This window comes from Pan troglodytes, chromosome 8, assembly GCF_028858775.2.
Source record: "Pan troglodytes isolate AG18354 chromosome 8, NHGRI_mPanTro3-v2.0_pri, whole genome shotgun sequence".
Classification (NCBI taxonomy): domain Eukaryota; kingdom Metazoa; phylum Chordata; class Mammalia; order Primates; family Hominidae; genus Pan; species Pan troglodytes.
In genome coordinates this window covers 113,773,308-113,799,208 of record NC_072406.2, presented here as the reverse complement: position 1 = coordinate 113,799,208, position 25,901 = coordinate 113,773,308, and the positions used below count along the sequence as shown (strand labels likewise).

The 25,901-nt window shown below is 42.2% G+C and overlaps 1 protein-coding gene across 2 annotated transcripts in view; it reads left to right on the top strand.

The window, feature by feature from the left end:
• Positions 1–2,625: 2,625 nt before the first annotated feature.
• Positions 2,626–25,901, top strand: part of FBXW4 (F-box and WD repeat domain containing 4) — an 84,515-nt gene continuing 61,239 nt past the window's right edge. The window contains exons 1-4 of one of the 2 annotated variants that reach the window (XM_063781067.1): positions 2,626–3,420; positions 21,327–21,426; positions 24,104–24,285; positions 24,726–24,858. In XM_063781067.1, the coding sequence (XP_063637137.1) occupies positions 2,696–3,420; positions 21,327–21,426; positions 24,104–24,285; positions 24,726–24,858 (1,140 nt within the window). In that variant the 5' untranslated portion in view covers positions 2,626–2,695. Of the gene's footprint in view, positions 3,421–21,326; positions 21,427–24,099; positions 24,286–24,725; positions 24,859–25,901 lie in introns of both variants that reach the window. The other variant, XM_016919170.3, reaches the window with a different exon arrangement.

The following is a 25,901-nucleotide window of genomic DNA, read 5'->3' as shown; positions in this document are numbered from 1 at the left end:
GTGAGCCACCGCGCCCGGCCGCTTTAATGATGCTCCCGGCCGCTTTAATGATGACCGCTAAATGATGCTTTAATTTCTCCATTAATGAGGGCCGGGGGCAGTGGCTCACTCCTGTAATCCCAGCACTTTGGGAGGCTGAGGCGGGCGGATCACGAGGTCAGGAGATCGAGACCATCCTGGCTAACATGGTGAAACCCCGTCTCTACTAAAAATACAAAAAATTAGCTGGGCGTGGTGGCGGGTGCCTGTAGTCCCAGCTACTCGGGAGGCTGAGGCAGGAGAATGGCGTGAACCCGGAAGGCGGAGCTTGCAGTGAGCCGAGATCGCGCCACTGCACTCCAGCCTGGGCAACAGAGTGAGACTTCGTCTCAAAAAAAAAAAAAAAAAAAAAAGGCTGGGCAAGGTGGCTCATGCCTGTAATCCCAGCACTTTGGGAGGCCGAGACAGGCGGATCACGAGGTCAGGAGATCGAGGCCATCCTGGCTAACACTGTGAAACCCCGTCTCTACTAAAAATACAAAACAATTAGTCGGGCATAGTGGCGGGCGCCTGTAGTCCCAGCTACTCGGGAGGCTGAGGCAGGAGAATGGCGTGAACCCGGGTGGTGGAGCTTGCAGTGAGCCGAGATTGCGCCACTGCACTCCAGCCTGGGCGACAGAGCCAGACTCTGTCTCAAAAAAAAATTCTCCATTAATGAAAATAAAGTAAATTACACTTGCATGATTATGGATTTTAATCCTGATTTATGTTGGGTTAAAGGAGTTTTAGTGCCTCCACTAAAAATGAGATAGAATATAGATGAACTACTCAGCTTTACTATGTATCCTGAATGAGTTAAGTACTCAAACAGTAAGAAATTACAAACATCTCTAACACAAATCTAAACACAAAATGCAGGAACCATATTCCTGCTATATCATTTGTCTTCCTTCTTGATTCGCTCATAGTACACAAATGTAGCAAAATCAATAAATATTGAACTCATGACATCACCTAAATGTGAAGTATTCCTGCCTTAGTAGTCTTCTAACAGTATGGTACCTGTGAATAAGTAAATTTCTTTATAATGATCTCTAAAACATGGCTTAAATTCTTTGGCCACATTGAAATCTATAAAATAGTGCTTTCAATAAACCACTGCCTTGAGTTTGGAAATCGTTTTCTACACAAAGTCTTTGTTGCATTTGGAGGGGGGGAGGGATGGCATTTTTTGGTAACAGGATTTGACCTGTAACTATTATGAAGAATTTTCTTAGAGGAGTTCAAAGCATTTTACAGGGATCATCTCATTTATCCCTCGAAAGTAAGGCAGAGGCATTATCTCCACTACAGATTGAGAACACTAAAAGGCCAAGATAGGTGGGGCTTTTTGTTGTTGTTTTGCTAAGATCAAAAAGTAATTCTAGGGCAAAGCCAGATTCCGGTCTGACCTTGTTACATGATGCTTCTTGCAGCACCATAATACAATGTAGTTGCTTCCCTAGGTTTCTCTTTGGCTATGCTAGGTGTTGAATAATTTTCGGGGTCAATTTTTATTCTTCCCCTGCTCCCTGAAAATGAGTGTTAAGATGTAGATAAGTACAAAAGAAAACTCTCCAATCCTTCCTACCTGGATTTGGAGTACAGGATAAACAGACAGAAATTGGCATCTTCCTCCCCTCCTCCAAGTTTTACTGCCTAGCCCAATGCTAATAGAAAAATAACCCGAGCCACAAATGCAAGTCCCATGTATAATTTAAAATTTTCTAGTAGTTACATTAAAATATATTGTATTTAGCCCAATACAGTGTATCCAAAATATTAACACTTCAACACGTAATCAATATAAAATTATTAATGAGATATTTTGCATTCTTTTTTTTGTATGGCTTCAAAATCTGGTGTGCATTTCTCACTTATAGCTCATTTCAATTTGTATTAGCCACATTTCAAATGCTCAGCAGCCACATGTGACGAGGGAGGACACTGTTGGACAGCACAGGTCTAGACCTCAGTAGCTCTCCCTTCAGATTAATGCCATGTGAATCGAATGGGTGGTATGAAGAATGGATGCTGAGTCCTTGGAGAATCCACTTGCACTTGGGTGGTGACTGATAAGAAGCCCTAGCTGTGCCATTTCCTGATACATGACTGTTTTTGAAGTTATGGACTCAGGATCTAGAAGACTGCAAATCCCCAAATACGTCTAACACCCAAGCTCACGCCAGGACCGTGCTTCCCGGCCTGTGTGAGAACCTAAGCTATGGAACCTGTCAACTTCTAGGGCTGCAGATTCGTTGGGCCCTCACATGTGGCCCGTGGAAAGGAGGCATCACTCGAGGAAGAGGAGGGCTTCTAGAGGGGCAAGGCCACCCAACTAGGGGCTTCTTGAGGGCAGGTGCTCCAAATGGCCGCTTCCTGAGGGCAGCGGGTCCTCTTGTGGCCTCAGGCAGGGCCCTGAAACCGGCCTCACGTGTTTGCAGCGCGAACTCCTGTGCTTCCACCAAGCGCTCTCGGGGATGCGAGGGTGGTGTCAGCGCCCCGGCCCCAGCCCGCACCCCGAAGTGGCTCCAAGGCCGCAGGTGTGAGGGGCGTGCCCAGGGCTCGGCCCGCGCCGCCCCATGTGACCCGGTCCGACATGGTGTCGCCTCCTCCCGGGGCGGCGGCGGTGGCGGCTCGGGCTGGGCTCCGCGTCGGGCCGGCCCCGCGGCCGCTCATGGGCAGCCAGGGCCGCTCGGGGCCCCCCGGGAACGGCGGGCCCGGCGAGGGCGAGGGCGGAGAGGCGAGGAAGCTGCAGGAAGGGAGGGTGGCGAGGGGGAAGCGAAGGAAGGGGAAGGGGAAGGGAAAAGCGAGAGCGGGGCAAGGCGGAAGAGGAAGCGGGGCGGAAGGGAAGCCCGGGCCGCAGACGGCGAAGGAGGCAGCCGGGCCGGGGGCTGACGCGGGAGCGAGGGCATGCCCAAGGGAGGAAGCAGAGGGAGGCAGAAGCGTGGAGGAAGGGGCGAGAGGCATCGTCAAGGGAGTCGAGGGGAGCGCAGGGGCCGGGAAGGAGGCACAAGGAAGAGAGTATGGGAAGAAGGAGGAATGGAGGGTCAGGGCTAGGCGGCGGGAGGGCGCCAGGCCGGGAAGAGCACAGGGACGAGGGGGTCAGGCTTGGGCCGACATCGCGGGGACAGGGGTGGCCATGGCGGCGGCGGCCGGGGAGGAGGAGGAGGAGGAGGAGGCGGCTCGGGAGTCGGCTGCCCGCCCGGCCGCGGGGCCTGCGCTCTGGCGCCTGCCGGAGGAGCTGCTGCTGCTCATCTGCTCCTACCTGGACATGCGGGCCCTCGGCCGCCTGGCCCAGGTGTGCCGCTGGCTGCGGCGCTTCACCAGCTGCGATCTGCTCTGGCGCCGGATAGCCCGGGCCTCGCTCAACTCCGGCTTCACGCGGCTCGGCACCGACCTGTAAGCGTCCGCTCGCCCGCCCGCTCCCCGCCCCGAGCCGGCCCCGCGTCCCGGGAAAGGGCGGGGCGCCGCGGCCTGGTCGGCCCAGGGTCGTGTCGCACCCCGAGTTTCTAGGCCTACACCTGACCTCCGCCTACACCCTTTCCCGAGCACTCTCGGGGACCCCTTTGCCCCTCCTCCCCAAGGCCTCCATCTGAGGCAGCCTCCCGAGAGCATCCCTCAGTAGGCACCCTCCCGGGTGGGCCGCTCCTCACAATTAGCCATCTTAGGCACTCCCTACAGCTTTCGATTGTGTGTTTTTGCAGAGGTTTAGCTGCCCCGGTTCCTTCGCCCCAGAGGAGCCAGTCTGGTACGGTGCTTTGGACGATTCCTTGAGTCCAGGTCTAGGACTCAGGTTCCTTAAGTGGTCTATCATAAATTTCTGTGGACTTTCATCTTTCATCCTCCCTACCCTTTTCTAAAGGTTGTTAAGCTTCAGGGCTCGGACCTTAAGGGAAGGCCCTCGGTCCCAGTGTTCAGCCATAGTTTATGACTTCATATAGGCAGAGCGACACGAAAAAGGGGGCCTGCTTGAGACAGGAGGCTGGAGTCTGTCCAGGATGTGTACAAGACATGGTATTGCAATTTGGCCTGTTTTTGGTAGGGTCTGAGACCTGTGAATGAAAAACTTTTCTGAACCACTTAAACTGTTAAATAGGAAGGAAAAAACATGTAGGGAATTGGGGGAATAAGAGCTTTCAGATTGCCCCCTATTCCACCCATTTTTTAAAAAGTAGTTCTTTCTAGTACATTATGACAACATTAAAGAACGTTTTTAAAAACATAAAAAGCCATAATACCATCACCTCTAGACAATTATTTTCATTTAAAAACCTTTTCAGTTGCACATATAATTGCTATCTTACTGATCCTAACAGAATAGGTACATAGTAAATGTTTGTGGGCTGTCGCATAATGAGATTAAAGAACATCCCTCTACTATTAAACTTACATGTTGTGTTCAGCTTTTTGTTATTATAGATAATAATGAAATAATGCATTTTTGAGTAACAGCTTTACTGAAATATAAGTCACATGTCATTACCATACATATTTTTAAAAAATCAGTTCCTTAGGATAAAGTCTCAAGGTGGCATTATAGCAAAGGTTATGGTTTGCAGAGGTGCTGTACCAAATTATAGTGGGACCAGCACAGAGTGAACAAATTTTATGTGAGAATTTAGAAAATCTTTGCTATTTTAGTGGTCATTTAAGGTACCAAAGTTGTGTTATTTTGCATCTCTTTTACCACTGGCTGGGATAAATATATTCCCATGTGTTTGTTTCACCTGCGAGACTGTCTCTTCCCACTCTTTGCCCATTTATTACTGGGGTCTTCTTGTTTTTCCTATAAATTTGGAATCTTTGTGGGTCTTAGATGTTAGAATCTAGTCTGTCATCTTTGATCCAGATATTTTTCCCAGTCAATTCATTTTACTTTACTGTTTTACACTTTATTAGGCTCTGCCAGTCTTTTGTGATTTTTTTCTCTTTTTCTCCCCAAAGCTGAGAAATTTATAATTCCTCCACAGACCTGATAAATCTGTTTCCCACTGGTTTTCTTACAAATTTGATTTTTTTTTTTTTTTTTTTTTTGAGACAGAGTTTCACTCTTGTTGCCCGGGCTGGAGTGCAGTGGTGTGATATTGGCTCACTGCAACCACCTCCTGGGTTCAAGCGGTTCTCCTGCCTCAGCCTCTTGCATAGCTGGGATTACAGGCATGCACCACCACACCCAGCTAATTTTGTATTTTTGGTAGAGATAGGGTTTCTCCATCTTGGTCAGGTTGGTCTCGAACTGCCGACCTCAGGTTATCTGCCCACCTCGGCCTCCCAAAGTGCTGGGATTACAGGCATGAGCCATGGCGCCTGGCCTAATTTAATTTTTTAATAGTTAACACTTTCATCAATATCACTTTTGGTGCAAGAGGTGAATTCAACTTACTATTGTTGTCTACAACTTTGTTAAGTAATTCTCTTTTCCTTTGTTTTGGAAAGCTTCTTTTGCCATATAATAAGGTTATATATATATATAATATATACACATGTATATACACATAGACATATATGTGTGTATATTGGATCTATATCTGAACTCTTCATTGTGTGTCACTGATACAGTTTTCCATTTCCATACTATTTTAAATATTGTTACTTTTTGATAGAGTCTAGTAATCTGTCAGGGTAAGATTATCCTGTTGGATTTATGTGTGTGTGTGTCACTTCTACACTTCTCTTCAACTCTCTGTCAAAAAAAAAAATTCTGTACTTTTTCAAGGACTTTTGTGGTTTTCATGATAAAGTTCTTACATATCTGTTGTTGCACTTACTCCTATGTATTTCCGAAAATGTTATGCATTTCGTTTTTATTGCAAATACACTCTCTTCAGTATGTTTTCTGGCTGGGTATTACTGAATGTAGAAGATTACTCTACTCTTGTAAATTATGAATTTGATGGTTTTTTATTCTAGGATGATTTTATTCATGATAATGGTTCCTTGGGACTTCTTGGGCATGCAGTCTTGTCACCTGCAGAAATAGTTTTTTATTCTCTTCCTTTCTTATGAGAATAACTCTTTCAAAGAATATTATCAGTTGACCTATAAGAGAAGTCTAAAGTGACTGTAACACAAGCTAGCTAAGGCAAAGTTTGGCTTTCTCTCTCTTCATATAGAGATTGAGTGAATGAATGAAAGAATTGATGTTTATTTTCAAATGCTCTAAAAGAGAGATATTGGGAATGAATCTACATTCTGTAGCAGTAATAACAACAAAAAAAAGAAAGCGAATTTATGGTGTAAAATGCTTTGAGATTGCCAAATGATAATGGCTTTATTATTTATTAGACATGTGTGTTTTGATTTCTCGCCCGTGTCCTAGGGTAAGGTGTCCTGGCCTTCTAGGGAAGTTATTTTGCCATAGCACTTGATAAAGAGCAAGGTCACTGCTCGGGTTTTCTGGATTGAGGGAAGAAGTTATGCGTGTTACAGCAGGTGGAGAGAATGTTTACCAGTGTGGTCCGTTTCTGGACAGCTGCAGAGACTTAATAAGCCACTGAGAGAGGTGGTTGTCATCCCTGGAGGGAGAAGGCATGCACCCCAGTCCACTTAGGGAGTCAGCGAACCCGGGCCCAAAGTACAGCAAGAGTATGGCTGCTTGGATAGTGGCAGGGCTGTCGTTCATTGCTTTGGGCTAATTAACTGCAGACTAGATAAGTGAGATGAGTTTTTATCAGCATTACACAAAACTTGATTTGACCAGAAGCCACATAACCTCACTGGCCCTAGGTTTTATTACCTATAAAGAATGGGAATAACCTTGCCTGGTAAAATGAGGCTTAAATGTAGAATGCTGGCTAGTATAGCATTAAGCACATAGTAAGCACACAATAAATTGTAAAACGGAACTTTTTAATTGTTTGGGTTCTCCTCTAGTTAGTCTGTATATAGCAAAAGTGGGGATGGTTTGACTTAGAGGTGCTGACTAAAGACAAAGGGGAGAACACGCACACACACGCACTGTGCTTCGTTTCTCTCACCTGTCCTGAATGTTTTTGGAAACATGACAGCAGAACCTGTGGACTTATGGCCTGCACTCCGGGACGAAGAGCCTCTTGATTCTCAGAAACACAAACTGCTAAGGTTTACTGACCTTCCGGCCCAGGGCAAGTCCCATTCAGTTTGGCTGTTCCTAACTGATCATAGCTTTGTTGAGTAAGATGAACTGCTTTGGTTCCTTGTGATTTGCTAATGGTCTTATACTTGTGCTTGAAGGCATTCTGGCCACTTTAAAACCACAAACAAATAATTTGCTTCCCTTTAGGCCTCTTGCCCGAACAGTGAACACTAATAGATATCCTAAGCTTTCTTTTCTTTTTTTTTTAAAGGGACACAAAGATAGTTGGAGTCAGTCATCTGATTTAAAATCAGTTTTGTTTGGAGATTTTATGAAGCCTGTTGGAATAGAAATATCCTGAATATAACAATAAAAATCAAAGAAATGTTTCATATAGCAGTCTTTCAAATTTTCCCTAAAGAGTAAGAGGACAAACTAACCTAGTTCCATTTACAAGAACAAGACATTTACAAGAACAATTCAGCTGTCACTTGATAATGTAGACTGAATGCAAGAAGTAGACATTATGACAGGGGAAGAACAGGAGCGCTATCTGCAAATTCTGATACTGAAAATTAACAAACGCAAATAATGGAAAGAAAAAGTACATCTGTGTATGTAAAGCTATTTTTAAAAGATTCTATTGCCAGTCTTATGTTAAAGAAAGCTTACTTGATCCTCTTCCTCCCGAATTAAGTGCTACATATTCTCAAATAGGAATTTTATTTTGAATAGCCTTTGAGCAGTACCTGGGTGCTGTCTTGCATTTGCCTATGATAGATTTGCCTGGAATTAACAATAGGTGTTTAGGGAGTGAGGCTCCTGAGGTGTTTGTCCTGGCATGTACATTCATTTCTGTGGAGGGGTCCTGTAGCCTTGGAGCTCTTTGAGGCTGGGGGCCTGGGGTATCTATTTCAGTGATGATTAACGTCCAGAGTGGTGAGATAGACACAGATAAGCAGAGTGTGTTTATTTGTTTTAAAATGATTGTGCCTAAGAGCATTTTCTTGACCCAGAAAGCATATAGTTTCCTAACTAGTTTCCTAACTCTGAATGGAGATGGTATTGCTAACTGGTTACATTTAAGGCCTAAACTGTGATCTTCAGAAAACAATTAACAACTCAAAGTAGCTTAGGCTTTCTCCAGTTTTCTGCCTTACCCAGGGAGGACAGTCACTTATTTGTTCTGTAATTCACGGAATGATTTCGAATATGGATGTATTTATTGTCTTCGGCGTTTGGAAAGGCCTTATTTTTAATGGTTTCTATGAGTTAATAAAATAGAGTTTAGTTTACAGGTTCAAAATAAAACAGTACACCTGTGGAAGCAGGACATGGTCTAGTGCAATCACTACCTCCAAATGCGAACTGGAAGAATGGAAGAAGCCTTCTCTAAGACCATGAGAATACAGAAGCTGTTTATATGCTTTCCAGTCTTGTAAAACTTGAATGGTAGGGGCTGAATTTTCTAGCTTTCAAGGCAGAAACATGGAGAAACCCAATGTCTTCACAGTCTGTGACATGAGCAATCTGTAGTATGAGTTCATACTGGAATGAGAGCTCTGAAAATATTTCGGTACTCCATACTTTCATTTTTTTTTTTTTGCACCTGGAACCTTCATCTAAGGTAAAGATTGTGCTTGAGCTGCTGAAATCCCCAACTGACAGTGAGGTCACTGAGGAAGTATACAGGTTTTTTAAAAAATTATTTTTGAATGTGTGACTTAGAAAAGAATTACGTGTGTGTGACAACTTAACCTTAGCTCTGGGTTGACCCTGGCACTGGATTAGTTTCTGGTCCTGACTTGTAACCATGGAACTGGGAGAAATTTAGGCAGATTCTTATTGAGACCAGGCTCCAAAAATATTTGAAAATTAAGATGAGATCAACTGTTTGAAAAAAAGAGGAGAAAATTGGGTTTTGAATTTTCAGTGAAAATTGGCAGACTCCCTTCTTTGATCTGCAGAAACTGACTTTTGCTAAGCTTCAGAATTTACCTCAGGTGTGTCAACCATGAGTCAAGGTTGAGAATCCAAAGATTTGGTTTACCCTTGAGGAAAGTCCTTCCTATTCAGTAGTCTTGCTCAGATGGAACTCCAATTGTAATCAATTGAATCAAAATGGTTATGGTAATTAAGAATATGTTTATGTACCCTGAATCATGTAAATATTTGAGCTTTCTCTAAAAATGAGTATGAGACTATCTGGAGAAAGAATTTATCTCCTGTTAGAGGTTTGGCTGCCTTGTCTCAATTTTGAGTCAGTTCTTCATTTTATCCAAACTGTCCACATTGCCCTCCCTGGAAGTCTGGGCCACCCAATGGGCCCCTGTGCCTGCCGCCCCTCTTTAGCCCACAATTAATTGCCAGCACATTCTTTCTTCTTCCTCTTCTTTTTTGGTATTTGACATGAGCTCAAATTGCTGAGAAAGGTGACAACTGTGAAATGAAGACAGGGCTTGGAGACACCTTAAAAAATACATGCAAAGGCCACTAAATGACAAGAGCAGACTGCCAGGCTCTTTCAAAACATCACCACGTCTGTTGACTTTCCATTCCTTGTCCACAGCACAAAATTGGAGGTCAAAGAATCATAGGAGTTAGAGATGGAAAAGACATTTGGGGTCAGCCAGTTCATCCCTCCGCCTTCTCCTGCCCCGATTCCAAATCATTCCTTACATTATATTTTCTCCCCCAGCCCTTGTACAGTTTTCACGGTCTTCACTCAACCCTGGCTGTCACCTTTGGGGAATGATGCTGGAGGTTCTCTCCAGTTTCTCCTCAGCAAAGAGAGATATTGCCTGTGCCCCCAGTTGACATTCATGGACTTCTTTGTTGGTGGTCTCAGCTGAAAGGCTAAAGGATAACTGGATGCTTCTCTGTTGCCTGGTGATGGGGCGTTTTTAGACAGAATTGAAGAGCATTTAGTGTATGATGATATTGGGCAAGGGATATTGGGCAAGGGCTGGGATGTAGGGTAGCCATTGATGAATTTGTTCCTAGACTTTTGTTGTTCAAGTCTCTTGACCTGGAGGGGGATTCGTATTTGTATGAAGTGTGTGGTATTGGGACAGGTGGGCAGGGATGGGAAATTATAGTGAATAGGAGTTTGATAGGAACCCTAACTTGGAGATTGGTAGATTAAACAAATAAGAAATACTGGTCTTGTGAGGTGGTAGAGGATTGTTTTAATAGTTACATGTTAGGGGAGAAATAGAGTGGTGGTTACTGTACAGAAGCTTCAGTTTGGAGTCATATTGAGGAGAACAGATGGGCCGGAAGCAAGTATTTTGGATTAGGGTACGCTGTTGATTTTGTGGTCTCCCCTTGCTTTAAGAAAGTAGAGAAAGAGAAGTCTTATGCTCACTGGCTGTGTGGGTTGGAAGGGGGAATGGTCATTTTTAGAGGCAGCTTTGGAGGGATACCCCCAGCTCTCCCGTCTTTTTCCAGCAGCTGTTGGGAGCAGTCCGAAGGGGGTATTATATTTCTTCTGGTAACTCTGCCAAGAATGAGAGGAAATCCACAATCTGTGGGTTTTGTAGGGGGGATGAGGATGGGGTGGCAGGTGATGGGACAGGGAAATTAAATTGTTTTATAGTAAATATGTTGAGATACTTTTCCTGGAAAGCTGTTTCACTGAAAGGAATGATATTTCCCCTGCTCACTAACCCTGTAATGAGTTCATTCTCCTTAAAGAAAAGGAAATAGTCTTTGAGTACTTCTTTTCCTTTTTTCCCTGTAGTTCCAGCTTTGACCTCCCATGTTTCTTTGAGTTTCCTTTAGAAAGTCTACGTCAAAAAGTTGAATCAAGGTTCAGATATGGGTGGTATGTGTGTTTGTCCCCTCCAGAAGTGAGTTGCTAAGGGAGAACTTCATCCCTTATCTTGGATGCAGTTTGACTTTATCATAATGGCCTAGAAGCTGGAGATGTAAAAACTTGCTGGGTGACGTCTGGTTCATATTCTCCTCATCCCTTCATTCAGGCTGGGGAAGGTCACCAGGGATTTTGAAGTCTGGTCAGTTGGGTTGAGAACCTGTTTTGATGATTAATATAGAACACAGTTTCATGATTAAAAACAATAAAAAACAACCCTGGGAAGCAGAGCAGTGTAATTATTTCTCACATTTCAGATGAGGAGTCTAGGGAAAAGTCATTTTGAAGGTATGAGAACAAAGTCTACCTCTTAGTCTGCTAGTGCCTAATTCATGACTCACTTAGAGGAAGGCCTGTTCACCGCTCCCTGCCCCCCAAAAATCGGCATCTTTCTTGCCATTGTTCATTTTTAGAAAGTACTAGATCAGCCTTTCCAAAAGTTGTATTGTGGGATTCTTGAAAAACTAATTCTGTAATCAAATGAGTGGGGAAAATGCCGTGCACCACATTCCCTCTCTTGGGGGTCACAATGTCCATTGGGGATTAAAGGCACTGACAAGTCCTGTGATAGAGGGACCTGTTTACTTTTGTTTCAGCCAGCATCGTGCAAAATGTTTTGACCATAAAATTCTTTTTTTCACTGCTAAATATCTCTTTAACATCTTGCAGAACACACATACTGGTCAAGTGCCGTGCAAATACAGAACCTAACCAATGCCAGGAGGAAAAGGATGTGAACACAGCCAAGTTCTGAATCTTAAGCTCATGCACATAAAGGACCCAGGGTTATGCTTAGTGCTTCTGAAACTGTTTAGACATTTTTGACATGTGGGTGCCAAGTTAAGATACTTTATCTGCTCAGATTTCTTCCCTTGAGCCTCTCTAGAATAAGAATTTAGAGGCTTTGGTTGAATTCTTGAAGATGTGGTATGTTACACATTTTAAGGAAGGGCCTTTGGAGCTACGGGTGTTGTTCAAAGTGTGACTTGCCAAAGGGAGGACCATGTTTTTGGAAACTCTTGCTTGAGCAGTTCCTAAGCAATGTCTATCAAAATACCTATTATGCTAGGACCATGGTTCTCACTTTTTGTGTTAAAGACATAGTTTTGTATAATGTTAGAATTTTTGATAGTACATTAAAGAATTAAAGGTAAATGTCATTTTTTTTTTTAAAAAGCAAGTTTCAGAAAATTGAAGAACCTGTTCATGATTATTTACACTATTGTTCACCCTCTGGTGTGTTACTGTTTGAACAGTATTGTTTGCAGCCCTGACCTTGTTCTCTTATATCCTTTGAGGTAAAGTTCATATATGTTCCTCTGAACATGCAATCTTTATTTTATTTTCAGCAAATTGTATCATGGGCAATATTTTGGCTTAGTGTCTGATAGAAATCCCTGTAAAATTGTGGATTGTTAGTTGAACAAAAATAAATTCTATATATTGTTTAAAATTTGATGGTGCACTTATTCAGGGTTACTGCTATACCACTTGTCTGCACAGTGATGGTTGAGAGCCACTTTTAGAAGCACAAAGTGGTTTAAGACTTGATCCTGTGGAATTTATGACTAAATTAGCCAAAAAAGATGATGTATAGCTGTGAAAAGCTAGCAATGCCTAGGTGTATGGTAGGTTCCATCTAACAGTTCAGATGGCATGTTTGGAAGAGTCACAGAAGTAGAGGCTTTATCTAGATTTTAAAGAATGGATGAATTTGACTAGTCCCCAGAAGTAGCAGTCAGGGGCAAAGGTAGGCTGGGGCTGGCAGTATAGGTGAAAGTGTGGGTATATGAATGAACGTGGAAGAGATTGGCTTGGTGGGAGTCCAGTTGCATAGTGTGAAGCATGAAAAGTGAGTTGAATGGGTAAAGTGGGTTGACAGCTGGGGGTCTTTCAAGGGAGCTGTGGGTCAGTTCAGTCAGCTCCATGCCCTCTTTGTGCATGGTCTTGTCCTCATGCTGGCATGTTTCCTACAGTTTCTCTTCACTCTGGATTTTGGGGCTATTCTCTGTTCCTTGGCCAAAAGGATAAGCAATTTAACATGATATAAAGATTTTTTATTAATTTTGTCTGAACCTTAATTATAAACCTCTGCTACTGAAGCTATTGGAAGATTCAGGCTAATGCAAGTATAAATGAAAAGTTAGAAGGTTCTTATCTTTGGCTGCTTAAATACTTTACACTAAAGCCAAGTTCTTAGCATTGATAGAAGAACTGGTGAGAACAGGCAATCTGGGGAAAAATCTGGAGAGAAAGAAGATAAGAGAAATCAAGAGATAGTGTTAATATAAAATTCCAAGCCCCAAGGCCTGGTGCTGTGGCTCACACCAGCACTTTGGGAGGCCGAGGCAGGTGGATCATTTGAGGTCAGAAGTTCAAGACCAGCCTGGCCAACATGGTGAAACCCCATCTCTATTAAACATACAAAAATTAGCTGGGTAGGCCAGGCGCAGTGGCTCACGCCTGTAATCCCAGCACTTTGGGAGGCTAAGGCGGGTGGATCACAAGGTCAGGAGATCGAGACTATCCTGGCTAACATGGTGAAACTCTGTCTCTACTAAAAATACAAAAATAAAGTAGCCGGGCATGGTGGCGGGCGCCTGTAGTCCCAGCTCCTTGGGAGGCTGAGGCAGGAGAATGGCGTGAACCTGGGAGGTGGAGGTTGCAGTGAGCCGAGATTGCGCCATTGCACTCTAGCCTGGGCAACAGAGCAAGACTCCATCTAAAAAAAAAAATTAGCTGGGTAGGAGTGGCATGTGCCTGTAATCCCAGCTACTTGGGAGGCTGAGGCAGGAGAATCACTTGAGTCTGGGAGGTGGAGGTTGCATTGAGCCCAGATTGTGCTACTGCACTCCAGTCTGGGTGACACAGTGAGACCCTGTCTCAAAAAAATTAATTAATTAAAATAAAATAAAATTCCAAGCCCCAAGCATTTTGTGTAACCCTGTTTTCCCCTCCTTGGCCTGGTGCCCCTTGAAATGGCCTTGTTGTACACTTGGAGACACTTTCCTTTCCTGAGTTTCCTTCCAAATCAGCAGGATGTTATGCTTATGGAAATCATGCCATCCGTGCAGTTGGTCAGCATTGGTGGCTTCCAGGGGAATCAAGCTGTGAGATGGGACAGAGAGGGAAATTGATCTGTGTTCCAGGAGTTTTCTGATCTCAGAGATTATATTGTTTAAGACCTCTTCGATATACCTACACTTCCCCTTCCTTCCCCCCAGCCATTTTTCTTCAGACTAGGTTTATTTATTTGCTTTTGGTTTTGGGGTGTGAGCAAGGAGAGGGGAAATGAAAGGTCATTCTAGATAACTGCCTAGATTAATTTCTGTCCCTCTGGACTCACTTGCCAAGATTTGAAGGGGCCAGATAGCTTACTGTGGGTGCACGTTGTGTTGTTTTTGTTTAAAATAGGTCATATGCCCAGGAATGCAAACTCTAATGGTTACTAAGTGCCGGAAAGCTGAGAGAGAAGGGGCCTAGTGGAAAAATGAGCCTGAGGCAAGAGAAGGAGGGCTGGGAAAATGGCAGTTCAGCCAGGCCCACGGGGCCAGGTCCTCTGTGCATTAACATCCACGGAGAGATTTATTTACAGGGCACTAATCATTTTTTTGAGAGGAGCACCCTCACTTTACATTAGTAACCATATGGAGAAATGGCTGGCCAGAGGCCGCTTCAAGGATGGGAGCAAGGGTCCCTGGTGAATTCCAAGGGGTACCTGCTCCTGTCTTCTCAGGTACTTTTCTTCTGCTGCCTTGTTCTCCTGACCCCCTTTGACTGGCAGTGACACGTTCCCACAGGGATGGAGGGATACCTGTTTTCAGAGAAAGGAGATATATTAAAAATTTCTTTGGATTTTTCAGGTGCTGAAGCCAATAAAAATATAGATATGATTTGGCCAACAGCTAGGGAAACTGTAACCATCCAAGATGGTTAGACAAAAGATATGAAAAAGCTGAGTTGTTAAATTGTTTTTAACAAAGTAGAGCTTTTTCAAGTCAAAGCCAAATTGAACTTTTTTTTTTTTTCAAAGTCTAAATTTGAAGGACTACAGCTAAGTGTTTTGATTATGGTATTCTTCTTGGGAGGGGATGCCTGCACCTGCTGTTTGGTAGCAACTTCTAAAGTTCAACTTTGAAAGTTTCTTGGTGCTATGATCAAACCCTCAGGGGAGTATTTTGACCCCTAGTAAAGTGTCACATGGCAGTTAAGTGACCAGGGAGGTGAGAGAAGTGCTGTCTTTATTCCAATTCAGGAAATATATCCATTCTTTTACTTTCGTTTTCTTCCTGCTATGATCCAGAGTACTCCCTTTTTAGTTTCATCACCACTCATTAATTTTAGACCTAATTCAAGAGAAGAGATATAACTGTAAACAGTTTCTTCCTTTATATCTGGGAGGGATTTGCAGATACGAGGAGCAGACAGGGAAGTCTATTTTTTTTTTTTCATTTAGATTTCAGTTCCTTTGGCCCATCCTGTTAAGTATCTTTTACTGTCCTCAGTAGTAGTCTGGTAGTGTAGGTGGCTCTATAGTGATTTAAAACCAGGGACTACATTCACCCAACAGAATAATTCAGTAAAAGATTTTAGCCTTAACATGTGTATAGCCAAGTCCTAATTGTTCAGCCTGAAAAATAACAAATGTTTGATATTGGAGGAACAATTTCTAATAGTTATAACTAAACTAATTAGAAGAAAAACGAATGATTATTAGAGTCACATTAGTGACAACACCATTAATGGATATTATCTACTACCTATACTTATGTAAAGATAATCAGCTTTTTTTGTAGTGATTTATAACATGTATTGTACTTCGTTTTAGGTGTCATTTTAAAAAACAATTGTGTGAAATATTATCCTCATTTTATAGGTGAAGAAATGGATAATTGGAGAAGTTAGTTACCTGGGTTGTATAGTTAGTAAGTGGTAGAATTGGGATATAGATCCCAGTTTCCTAAGTCTGCCTTCTGTGCTTTTTCAGTTTTATTTAATCTGCTCTTTAGTTAAAGGTAAATAGGAAGACATAACTGTCAACAATTATGTGATATATTTTCAACAATTGATCACTTAATAAAGCACCATCTATTAACATCTTTAGACCTGTTATTATTATTATTATTATTATTATTATTATTATTATTATTATTTTGAGATGGAGTCTTGCTCTGTCGCCCAGGCTGGAGTGCAGTGGCGCGATCTCAGCTCACTGCAAGCGCTGCCTCCCGGGTTCATGCCATTCTCCTACCTCAGCCTTCCGAGTAGCTGGGACTACAGGCGCCCGCCACCACGCCTGGCTAATTTTTTGTATTTTTAGTAGAGACGGGGTTTCACTGTGTTAGCCAGGATGGTCTCTGTCTCCTGACCTCGTGATCCGCCCGCCTCGGCCTCCCAAAGTGCTGGGATTACAGGCGTGAGCCACCGCGCCCAGCCTAGACCTGTTAGTAGTATTATTATTATTATTATTATTATTTTTTTTTTTTTTTGAGACGGAGTTTCGCTCTTGTCGCCCAGGCTGGAGTGCAATGGTGTAATCTCGGCTTACTGCAACCTCCACCTGTCAGGTTCAAGCAATTCTCTTGTCTTAGCCTCCCGAGTAGCTGGGATTGCAGACGCCCACTACAACGCCTGGCTAATTTTTGTATTTTTAGTAGAGACAGGGTTTCACCATGTTGGCCAGGCTGGTCTCAAACTCCTGACCTCAGGTGGTCCACCCTCCTTGGCCTCCCAAAGTGCTGGGATCACAGTTGTGAGCCACCAAGCCCAGCCTAGACCTGTTATTTATGGAGACATAATTTTATGTAGTGTCTCCCCACCTCTACCTTTATAAATTTAACTTAGTTTTAAAAATACCATTACTTGCTATAGTTGTTGCCAAAATGTTTTGCAATCCTCACATTTGTCATTTCTAGTGGCAGTATATTCCATTGCATTAGTATACTATTCTCCTCCACAGACAGACCTTCGGGCTATTTCCAGATTTTAGCTCTAATATATAGCTGCAGCTATAAATATCTTTGTAAAAATTTTTTCTTTTGAATTATTTCTTCATGATACAGTGCTCAAAGTAGAAATGCTAGATCATAAGCTGTCATTTAATGACTTTTGTCTTAACAGAATTCCTTTCTGAAAGACTGTACCTGCTGAATGTGCTATAAGCAACATGTAACCAAATCCACACTCTTATATCAAATTAAAGCTAGTGTCAGTTTTTTCTACTTAATAGATGTGAGGTGTACTTTAAAAATTGTTTTAATGTACATGCCTGTAAACTATTCTTGGGGGATGTTTCCTCCAATGTTTTACATTGTGAACACTGTGACTGTCCTTATCCTCTGTCGGACATGGATGATATGGTATTGGAGACAGGGTGTTATCTTGATAGATTTTTATCAGCTCCCTAAAAGTTTTAGAGAGAAAACTTATATCTACAGTGTTAGTTAAAATTTTTCCCCTACTCTGTTGCTTTTAATCTTTTTTCCCTTCCTGTAGCATTTCAAATTTAATAGCATTAAACTCAAATACTTTATAATTGATACATTTCTATTGCTTCAATAGAATAATTTCTATTATCCCCATTTCAATTGGGAAATTATCTCTGCTCTTCATTGAAATATGTATATATTTTGTTTTCTTTTAGTTAAACTTTTAAATTCACCCTCATATTTTTGGAATTTATTATATTGTGGTATGAGATGGCAATCTAAATCAGTTTTTTTCTCTATTGATATTCAACAAGTTTTATCAACAGCATTTATTATTACTATTTTAATCAGTATTTGAATATTACTCAGCCATAAAAAGGAATGAAATAATGACTTTTGTGCAACTTGGATGGAATTGGAGGCCATTATCCTAAATGAAGTAATGCAGGAGTGAAAACCAAATACTGCATGTTCTCACTTATAAGTGGGAGCTGAGGCATGGGTACACACAGGCATACAGAGTGGTGTAATGGACATTGGAGATTCAGAAGGGAGGAAGGTGGGGGGGTAAGTGATAGAAAAATTACCTACTGGGTACAGTGTACGCTATTCAGGTGACTGGCATACTAAAAGTCCAGACTTCATCATTGTACAATTCATCCATGTAACCAAAAACCATTTGTACCCCTAAAGCTATTGAAAGTAAAAAAATTTTAAAAAGGAAAAAGAAAAATTAGAAAATATGTAAAAGCATAAAGGAGAAAATAAAAACACCCAAAGTTGACTATCCACAGTTAACTATGGGTGTTTTATCCTTCCAGTGTTCTTTCTAGCCATGCATATTCTTATTCCCTCTCTCCTTTCCTTCTCATGAAGTCAACATGCTATACAAACCCAATAGCACTAATTAAAGTGATTTATTTCCTTAGTTTACAATTTTCTGTTTGTTATATATTAAATTCATATCAGTTTGGGCCATTTCTTGCTTTCTTTTTTTAAAATCAAAGACAGTTGCTTATTGCTTATTTCCAATTGAAAAGAATATACTTTCTAGAAATATAAGAATTATAATTGCTCTTTATGAGCACTTACTGATATGCGTAAGGCATTGGGCAAATGAAAACAGTGCCTGGCATATTGTGAACACCACATTAAATGTTGGTTAAATAAATTACAATTGGAATAATGATCCAGAGAGATTTATAACATTCTGTATAATTTAAAAATAGTATTCAGCTGGCCAGATGCAGGAGGATTGCTTGAGGCCAGGTGTTGGAGACCAGCCTGGGCAACATGCATATATACTTATCTACAGTGAATACATAGTTGCCTCTAGAGAGGGAGAGTCTTGGCTAGGGGTTTCGAGAAAGACTCACTTTTCATTGTTAACCTTTCATACTATCTGTGTGTGTGTGTTTTTTTATCCTGTGCATTTACTACTTTATTAACCAAAAATAATTATTCTATATGAATAAATAAGTGAAATAACACCAGGAGGCAGAATATTATTTAGCTAAAAGTGAATTAGGTATCTTCTTTCTGCCTGCCAAAACCATTCTTTCTAACCTGTGTCCATTAGAATCTTGAAAGCTGGACTTGCTTGCTGGCTTTTAGTAAAATTTGGTAAATGTGACGGTATAAGTAGAGGCTGGAAGAAATGAGTGTATCTCGCTGGGCGCGGTGGCTCATGCCTGTAATCCCAGCACTTTGGGAGGCTGAGGTGGGCGGATCACGAGGTCAGGAGATCGAGACCATCCTGGCTAACACGGTGAAACTCCGTCTCTACTAAAAACAGTAAAAAAAATTAGCCGGGTGTGGTAGTGGGCACCTGTAATCCCAGCTTCTTAGGAGGCTGAGGCAGGAGAGTGATGTGAACCCAAGAGGCGGAGCTTGCAGTGAGCTGAGATCGTGCCACTGCACTCCAGCCTCGGTGACAGAGCGAGACTCTGTCTCAAAAAACAAACAAACAAAAAAGAAATTAGTGTATCTCTCCCTGGCCAGCAAATTTCCAGGCAGACATGGCAGTTATCACTCTTGTCCCAAGCAGTGTACCTTGTATGGGCAGTGGAGCAAGCTAAGGAGACACAGGAGATATATGGGAACCTAAAGTGGAATTTTCAAATTCTTGCTCATGATTTCAAAATTCTCTTCAAAGGCGTACTCTGTAAGGGGCTTAGAGCTCTTCTCCCTATTGCCTATTAACCCATCCCCAAACAGTGCCATTCCTGTAGCTTGTGTGCTCTCTTCTCTTATTGCTGTTAACTCAGCTCGCCCAGAAAGTACTATTGACACTCGCCCTCCAATGTTTTGAAGAATTTAAAACTCAGAAAAGTTGAATGAATTGTACCATGAACACTCATATATGCACCACCTAGGTTCTACAATTAATATTTGGCTGTATTTGCTTTATCATGCATTTTAAAATAAGTTACAGATATCAGTACATTTATCCCTAAAGGCTTCAGTGTGCATACATATCATTGACTAGAGTATATTAGTTTATGGGGTTTTTTTTTAAGAAAAAAGTATATACAGTGAATTTATATTTGAGTAAACCGCACAAATCTTGTGTATCATTTGATGTATTTCTTTTCTTTTTTTTTTTTTTAGAGAGGGAGTCTTATTCTGTTGCCTAGGCTGGAGTGCAGTGGTGGAATCACTGCTCACTGTAACCTCGAATTCCTGGGCTCAAGTGATCCTCCCATCTTGGCCTCCCAAAGTGTTGAGATTACAGTTGTGAGCCACTACATCCTGCACATTTGGTCCATTTCTGACAAATGCATATAAACTTGTATAACCCAAACCCCCTCAAGACTTAAATATAGACTATTACCTCAAAGTTTCCATATGTTCTTTCCTAGTCAGTCTCCATCCCTATCCTGGTAGTAATGACTGTTCTGATTTTTTCATCATAGGTTAGTTGTCTCTCTTCTCAAGCTTCATGTAAATGAAATCATACACTACGATTTCTTTTGTGTAAGATTTATTTCATTCAACATAATGTTTCTGTGATTCATCCACATTATGATGTGTATCAGTACTTCTTTCCTTTTTTTTGCTGAGTAGTATTCCATTATATGAACCTACTCTAGTGTGTTTATCCACTTTCCTGTTGATGGATGCCTGGGCTGTTTACCACTTTTGGCTATTATGACTGAAATTCCTATGAACATTCTTGTGTAAGTCTTTCTGTTTCTCTAAGGTTATTGCTAGGTCATAGAGTACATATATGTTTAGATTTATAATAAACTGCCAGACCTTTTCCCAAAATGGCTGTACCATTTTGCTTTCCCACCAACAATGTAGGAGAGTTTCTTATTGGTCTTCTAAAAATATATGAACAAATACAAAGAGGACTTCCTCATCACGGTACAAATTCCTGTCAGATATACATTCTGTGAATCTTTTCTCCCAGACGACGGCTTGTGTATTCATTTTGGTGAGCAGATGTTTTGGATTTGATGAAGTCTGATTTACTGGATTTTTATTTTCTGTTATTGCTTTCTGTGTCCTAAGAAATCTATGTCTACCTTCTTAGTCTGAGAGATGTTTTTATATATTTTCTTCTGACAGCTTTATAGTTTTAGATTTTAAGTTTATGATCTGTTTTGAATTACTTTTCCTGTATGGTGTGAGGTAGGGGTCAGGATTCATTTCATTTTTTTTTTTTTTTCCCCAATCTGGACATCCAGTGGTTCCAGGATTGTCATCCATTCTCCATTAGATTGCTTTGGCATCACTGTGAACATTTTTGATAGTTTAAAGGACAGGCTTTTCTCCTTGGCTTTCTTAGTCAAGTATGGAGAGAGAACAGTTACTCCTTCCTGGTCTCCTAATCTCTTTACTTGTATTCTGGATGCTCCTGAATCCTGACTCAGTAAGCCCATGAAATTTTCTGTGGTTGGCAATAAGTTGTAGTGATTGGATTATCTGTTCTGTCTGGACATAGGATGACCAGTGTCCCAGTGAAGGAACGAGTGAAGGTGTCTCAGAACTGGAGACTGGGGCGCTGCCGAGAGGGGATTCTGCTGAAGTGGAGATGCAGGCAAGTAGCCTCTTGACTTTTTAAAAGCTACTTGGGACATAAAAGCATAATGGAAAGTAAAAAATCTGGTCCTACATAGAGGCTAATGGGGCTATCTTGGGTGGGTGGGCACTGGTGAGCCTTTGAATAACACAAAGGGGGCATCAGAAGGACAACTTTTTCACATTTAAAGAAGGGAATACAAGAAATGTACTTTAACAAATGACTTTTTTTATGATTATAAAGAAATCAATGCTTATTTTAGAAATTTGAAGAAAAAGAAAATTCTAAAGAAGAAAATAAAACTAACCTGTAACTCCACCACTCAGAGGTAACCTCTGTTAACATATGCCATCAAAGGAAATAAATCAAGGTTTCAATTCATCTTATTTTACAAATATTTTTATTTAAATCTTCTACTCTATGGAGTTACTTCTTCATTCTTGGCTTCCCTGAGTCCTCTCCCCTACTTTATTAAAAGGCAGGGTAGGATCTAAAGGTTTGGATACATATGTTACAGGAGTTAGAGCTTAGAGCAAGTATAAGGAAATTTAGAAAATGCCTGTGGCACTGCTAATGCTACCAATTTTTATGCTTCATTGGTGCTAAATGATTTCATAGTTATTATTTGACTCTCTACCAAAAAATTGCTCCTTGTTGATTGGTTGCAATGGATAGGGAACATCATGATTCCACATTCCAGAGTGACCTGTACCTGTGCTGAAGACACAGGCGGCCCTCTTCATCTGATGAACCTTTCTTTCCTGCTTGCGTCCAGTTTGCACTGGTTTCACTGGCATCAGATGCTGTGAATAATGTGGTATTGGGTAGTGGTGGTGGTGATGGTAAAGAAACTACAGGAGAGAAAGACGGATTTTTATGATGAAGGACTTTACCCTCTGCTTCCCACATTTGCCTTTTGGGGCTAGTTTCAAGCAGTTTGGCAAATAAACACACAGAACAGTTACCAGGCTGCCCTGGGATTCTCCACTGTTCACCTGGCATGAACCTGGTTTCTTGTCCTAGGCAAATGGCTGTTTACCAGATGGCTCTAAGCACAAAAATTCCCACCCTCTCTGTTTGCTGCCTACTTGAGTGTGCCACACACTCACGCAAGGGGATATTGAAGAGGAATGTGCATAATGAGTGAGAGAGCAGGCATCTGTACACACTCTACACATGTTCCATGTAATATATGCACACACTTGTAAAAACCTCATGAGCAGAAACTCAGTTACTACAAAGTCCTAAGCTGCATTTAATGGCCCGTCAAGTCAATTTGCAGAACTTTTCCACATTCCCATGACACTTGTACGAGTCTGGGGAAGAAACACAGCCCAGTTTACTCAGACAGGCTTGGGAATAGGAGATGGTGGCTGTTCTTGGGGATGAGTCAGCTGTCCCTGTGCTTTTCTTGGGACCTGGTAACTCCAGAACCCCTATGTAGAATAGGACAGGTGGGATGTCCACCTTGGGAAAGGGGCTTAGTTTCCACCAGAGAGCCTAGTATCTGACAGTCTTCTTTCTTCTTAAGTCTCATTCCCTGCCACAGGACTTGTCTGTGGCTTCTAGCCTTTCTTCCTCCTGTCAGATTGCAGAGGGAATCTAACTATTTGTGGATTTCTCTTATCAGTTGCCTGTGAGAGCTGACTTTCTCTGTAGCCCCTGAACTGTAGCAGAATGCTCTGGGGCTGTGTTTTTCCATTGCCACACTTACCCTCTAATACAGAAATGTAGATATCCCTGTGAGGATCTAGGTATCTAATCAGTACATTAGCATCCTTTCCTAAATGGCTTCATTCCTTTCACTTATAAATGACCCCTTAGCTCTAACAGAATAAGGGAATGGGGCTTCCCTAGGTTTATTCTTCTCTTTTCTCCATCACACCTTAACTGATCTATTGCAGAAGAGGTATGTATGGGAATCCTAGAACCTTGAAACTTCCCACTTACACTTCAAATTCATGAGGATGCAGAATGAAAGAAAGTTATTTCACCTGGCTAGAAGATTTCTTTCTTTTTTTTTTTTTTTTTTTTTTTTTTGAGACAGAGTCTCCCTCTGTCGCCCAGGCTGGAGTGCAGTGGCGCGATCTCGGCTCACTGCAACCTCCGCCTCCCAGGTTCAAGCAATTCTCCTGCCTCAGCCTCTGGAGTAGCTGGGATTACAGGCGTGTACCACTATGCCTGTCTAATTTTGTATTTTTAGTAGAGACGGGGTTTTATCATGTTGGTCAGGCTGGTCTCGAACTCCTGGCCTCAGGTGATCCACCCACCTTGGCCTCCCAGAGTGCTAGGATTACAGGTGTGAGCCACTGTGCCTGGCTGAAGATTTCTTTTTGACCCTTCTCACCCCTTGACCGTTGAATTTTGTAAGCTCTGCGTACCCATGAGAAGTCTAGGTAGCCAGTAATTGAAATATTAAATATTCTCCAATTAAAAGTGGTATTTAGTTGGTCTTTTAATTTTGAGTCTCTTTTACAAAGTCCAGGGAAGTTTAGATCACCACAAGGCTCAGTTACTCTAGTTTTCTGAGGATAGCTGATGGGCAGGTAATTTTGAAGGAGGGTATCAAGTATAGATAATAAGCCTTGTTGGTTATCCTTACTAAGTTGGGGATTGGTCAGCTTCTTCAAAGATTGGAGTTGAGTTTTCATACTGTATCTTGATGACTTCTAAATTTTCTTTTCCATCATTTCAGTCAGATGCCCTGGATGCAGCTAGAGGATGATTCTCTGTACATATCCCAGGCTAATTTCATCCTGGCCTACCAGTTCCGTCCAGATGGTGCCAGCTTGAATCGTCGGCCTCTGGGAGTCTTTGCTGGGCATGATGAGGACGTTTGCCACTTTGTGCTGGCCAACTCGCATATTGTTAGTGCAGGAGGGTAAGTGCTACAGGTTTCTCCTTCCACCCTTTTCCATCTTATACTTAGGGGACATTCTGCCTGCCTCTGACTTTTCTGTCTTAACTCCAAAGGGATGAGGAGGGAGACCAGAAGCGTTTTCCATTTAAAGCAGAGAGATTTTACCAAAAGGAGTTAATAGGGTTAGCTGGAGAAGGAAAACAGGAAGAGCTTCTAATGAAAAGTGAAGCTGGTTTTGATATTCTCCAGGGGAAAATATATTTTTTCTCTCAGCTCTGTTCAACCCCAGGTGTGCTGAAGAAGTAAAGGTATCTAGAAAGTCAGCACCTTACTGGGCTGAATTGTCTAACGCTTAGCAAATTTGGATGTCACTGGAGACTTGGGCTGTTTCTGGAGAGTTGTTCTCTTTCTACAGAAAGAATAATTGGTTCTTGGGGGTCGGCTCCTTATTTCTCTCCTAGAGATGGGAAGATTGGCATTCATAAGATTCACAGCACCTTCACTGTCAAGTACTCGGCTCATGAACAGGAGGTGAACTGTGTGGATTGCAAAGGGGGCATCATTGTGAGTGGCTCCAGGGACAGGACGGCCAAGGTGAGGTGGTCTCCCCCTTACATACTATTACTCCCTCCTGTCTATAGGGAGGGGGTGGATAGATCCCTGAGTCTCAGGATTGGCTGAGAGTATCGTCTGGGGACCGGGGAGAAAACGACACAATAAAGGACTCACTTATGTGCCTCTGGCATGCAGCTTGCCATGCCAGGCATTGTCCCTGCCAGCTGGACTGGGAAAGGAGTGGACAGTGGCTGGGAAGGTTGCCACTCACTTGCAATGTGGCGTGAACTCAAAAACAGAGGACCTGGCAGCCCTTCCTCCCTGAGTTGCGTTTCCTCAAGTTTGTGGGTTGAGTTCTGACCCTAATATTTTATTTTAAAATCTCCCTCCTTTTGCCTGCTCTCTGTTTAGGGAGGTTAATTTTTCACCACCTTGTTTATAAGCAATCAGGCTGATAATTAAAATGTGTTTTCACTGCTTCTCTGGAGAGTGATGTGGTCAGTAAGCAGCAGAGATGATGAGAGAGGGGTGTTGTTTGTTGCATCTTTGCCAAATTGCCCGGTCCACAGATATCCACCAAGGCATAAAAGAAAGTAAGGCTGATAAATAGCATGACACTGGCTTCATGGACTCATCCACATCTGGATCAAATAGGCTTCCACCTGTGAGCAGAGAAGTCTTTCTCCAGGCTTGTGCCCAACAGCCCTAGCCAGGGCCTGCACAGGCCTGGTCCTTTAGGGTTGCTGTGGGAACTTTGCTGACAATTCAGTTGGTGGTGCAGGAGGCCCAATAGTGTCTTGTTATGTATTTCCTAGCATCTAGGTTCCATAGTGCTAACAGGAAAAAAATGCTTGCTGGTGTGTCAGCAAATGGGCCTCTAAAACACATAGGGAGAGGACTCAGGAGAGGGAAATTGCAATCTTAGTAACTTCTCTGACTGCATGTACCCTCTGGTGATTACACCTCCATATAGAAATATTGCTAATTTATGTAAAAAGAAGGGCTAAATATGTTCCCTTCTTTTTATGGAAGTTTCTCCTCCCTTTACTCTTTTCTGCCTTACTTTGTACTCACACCAGCAC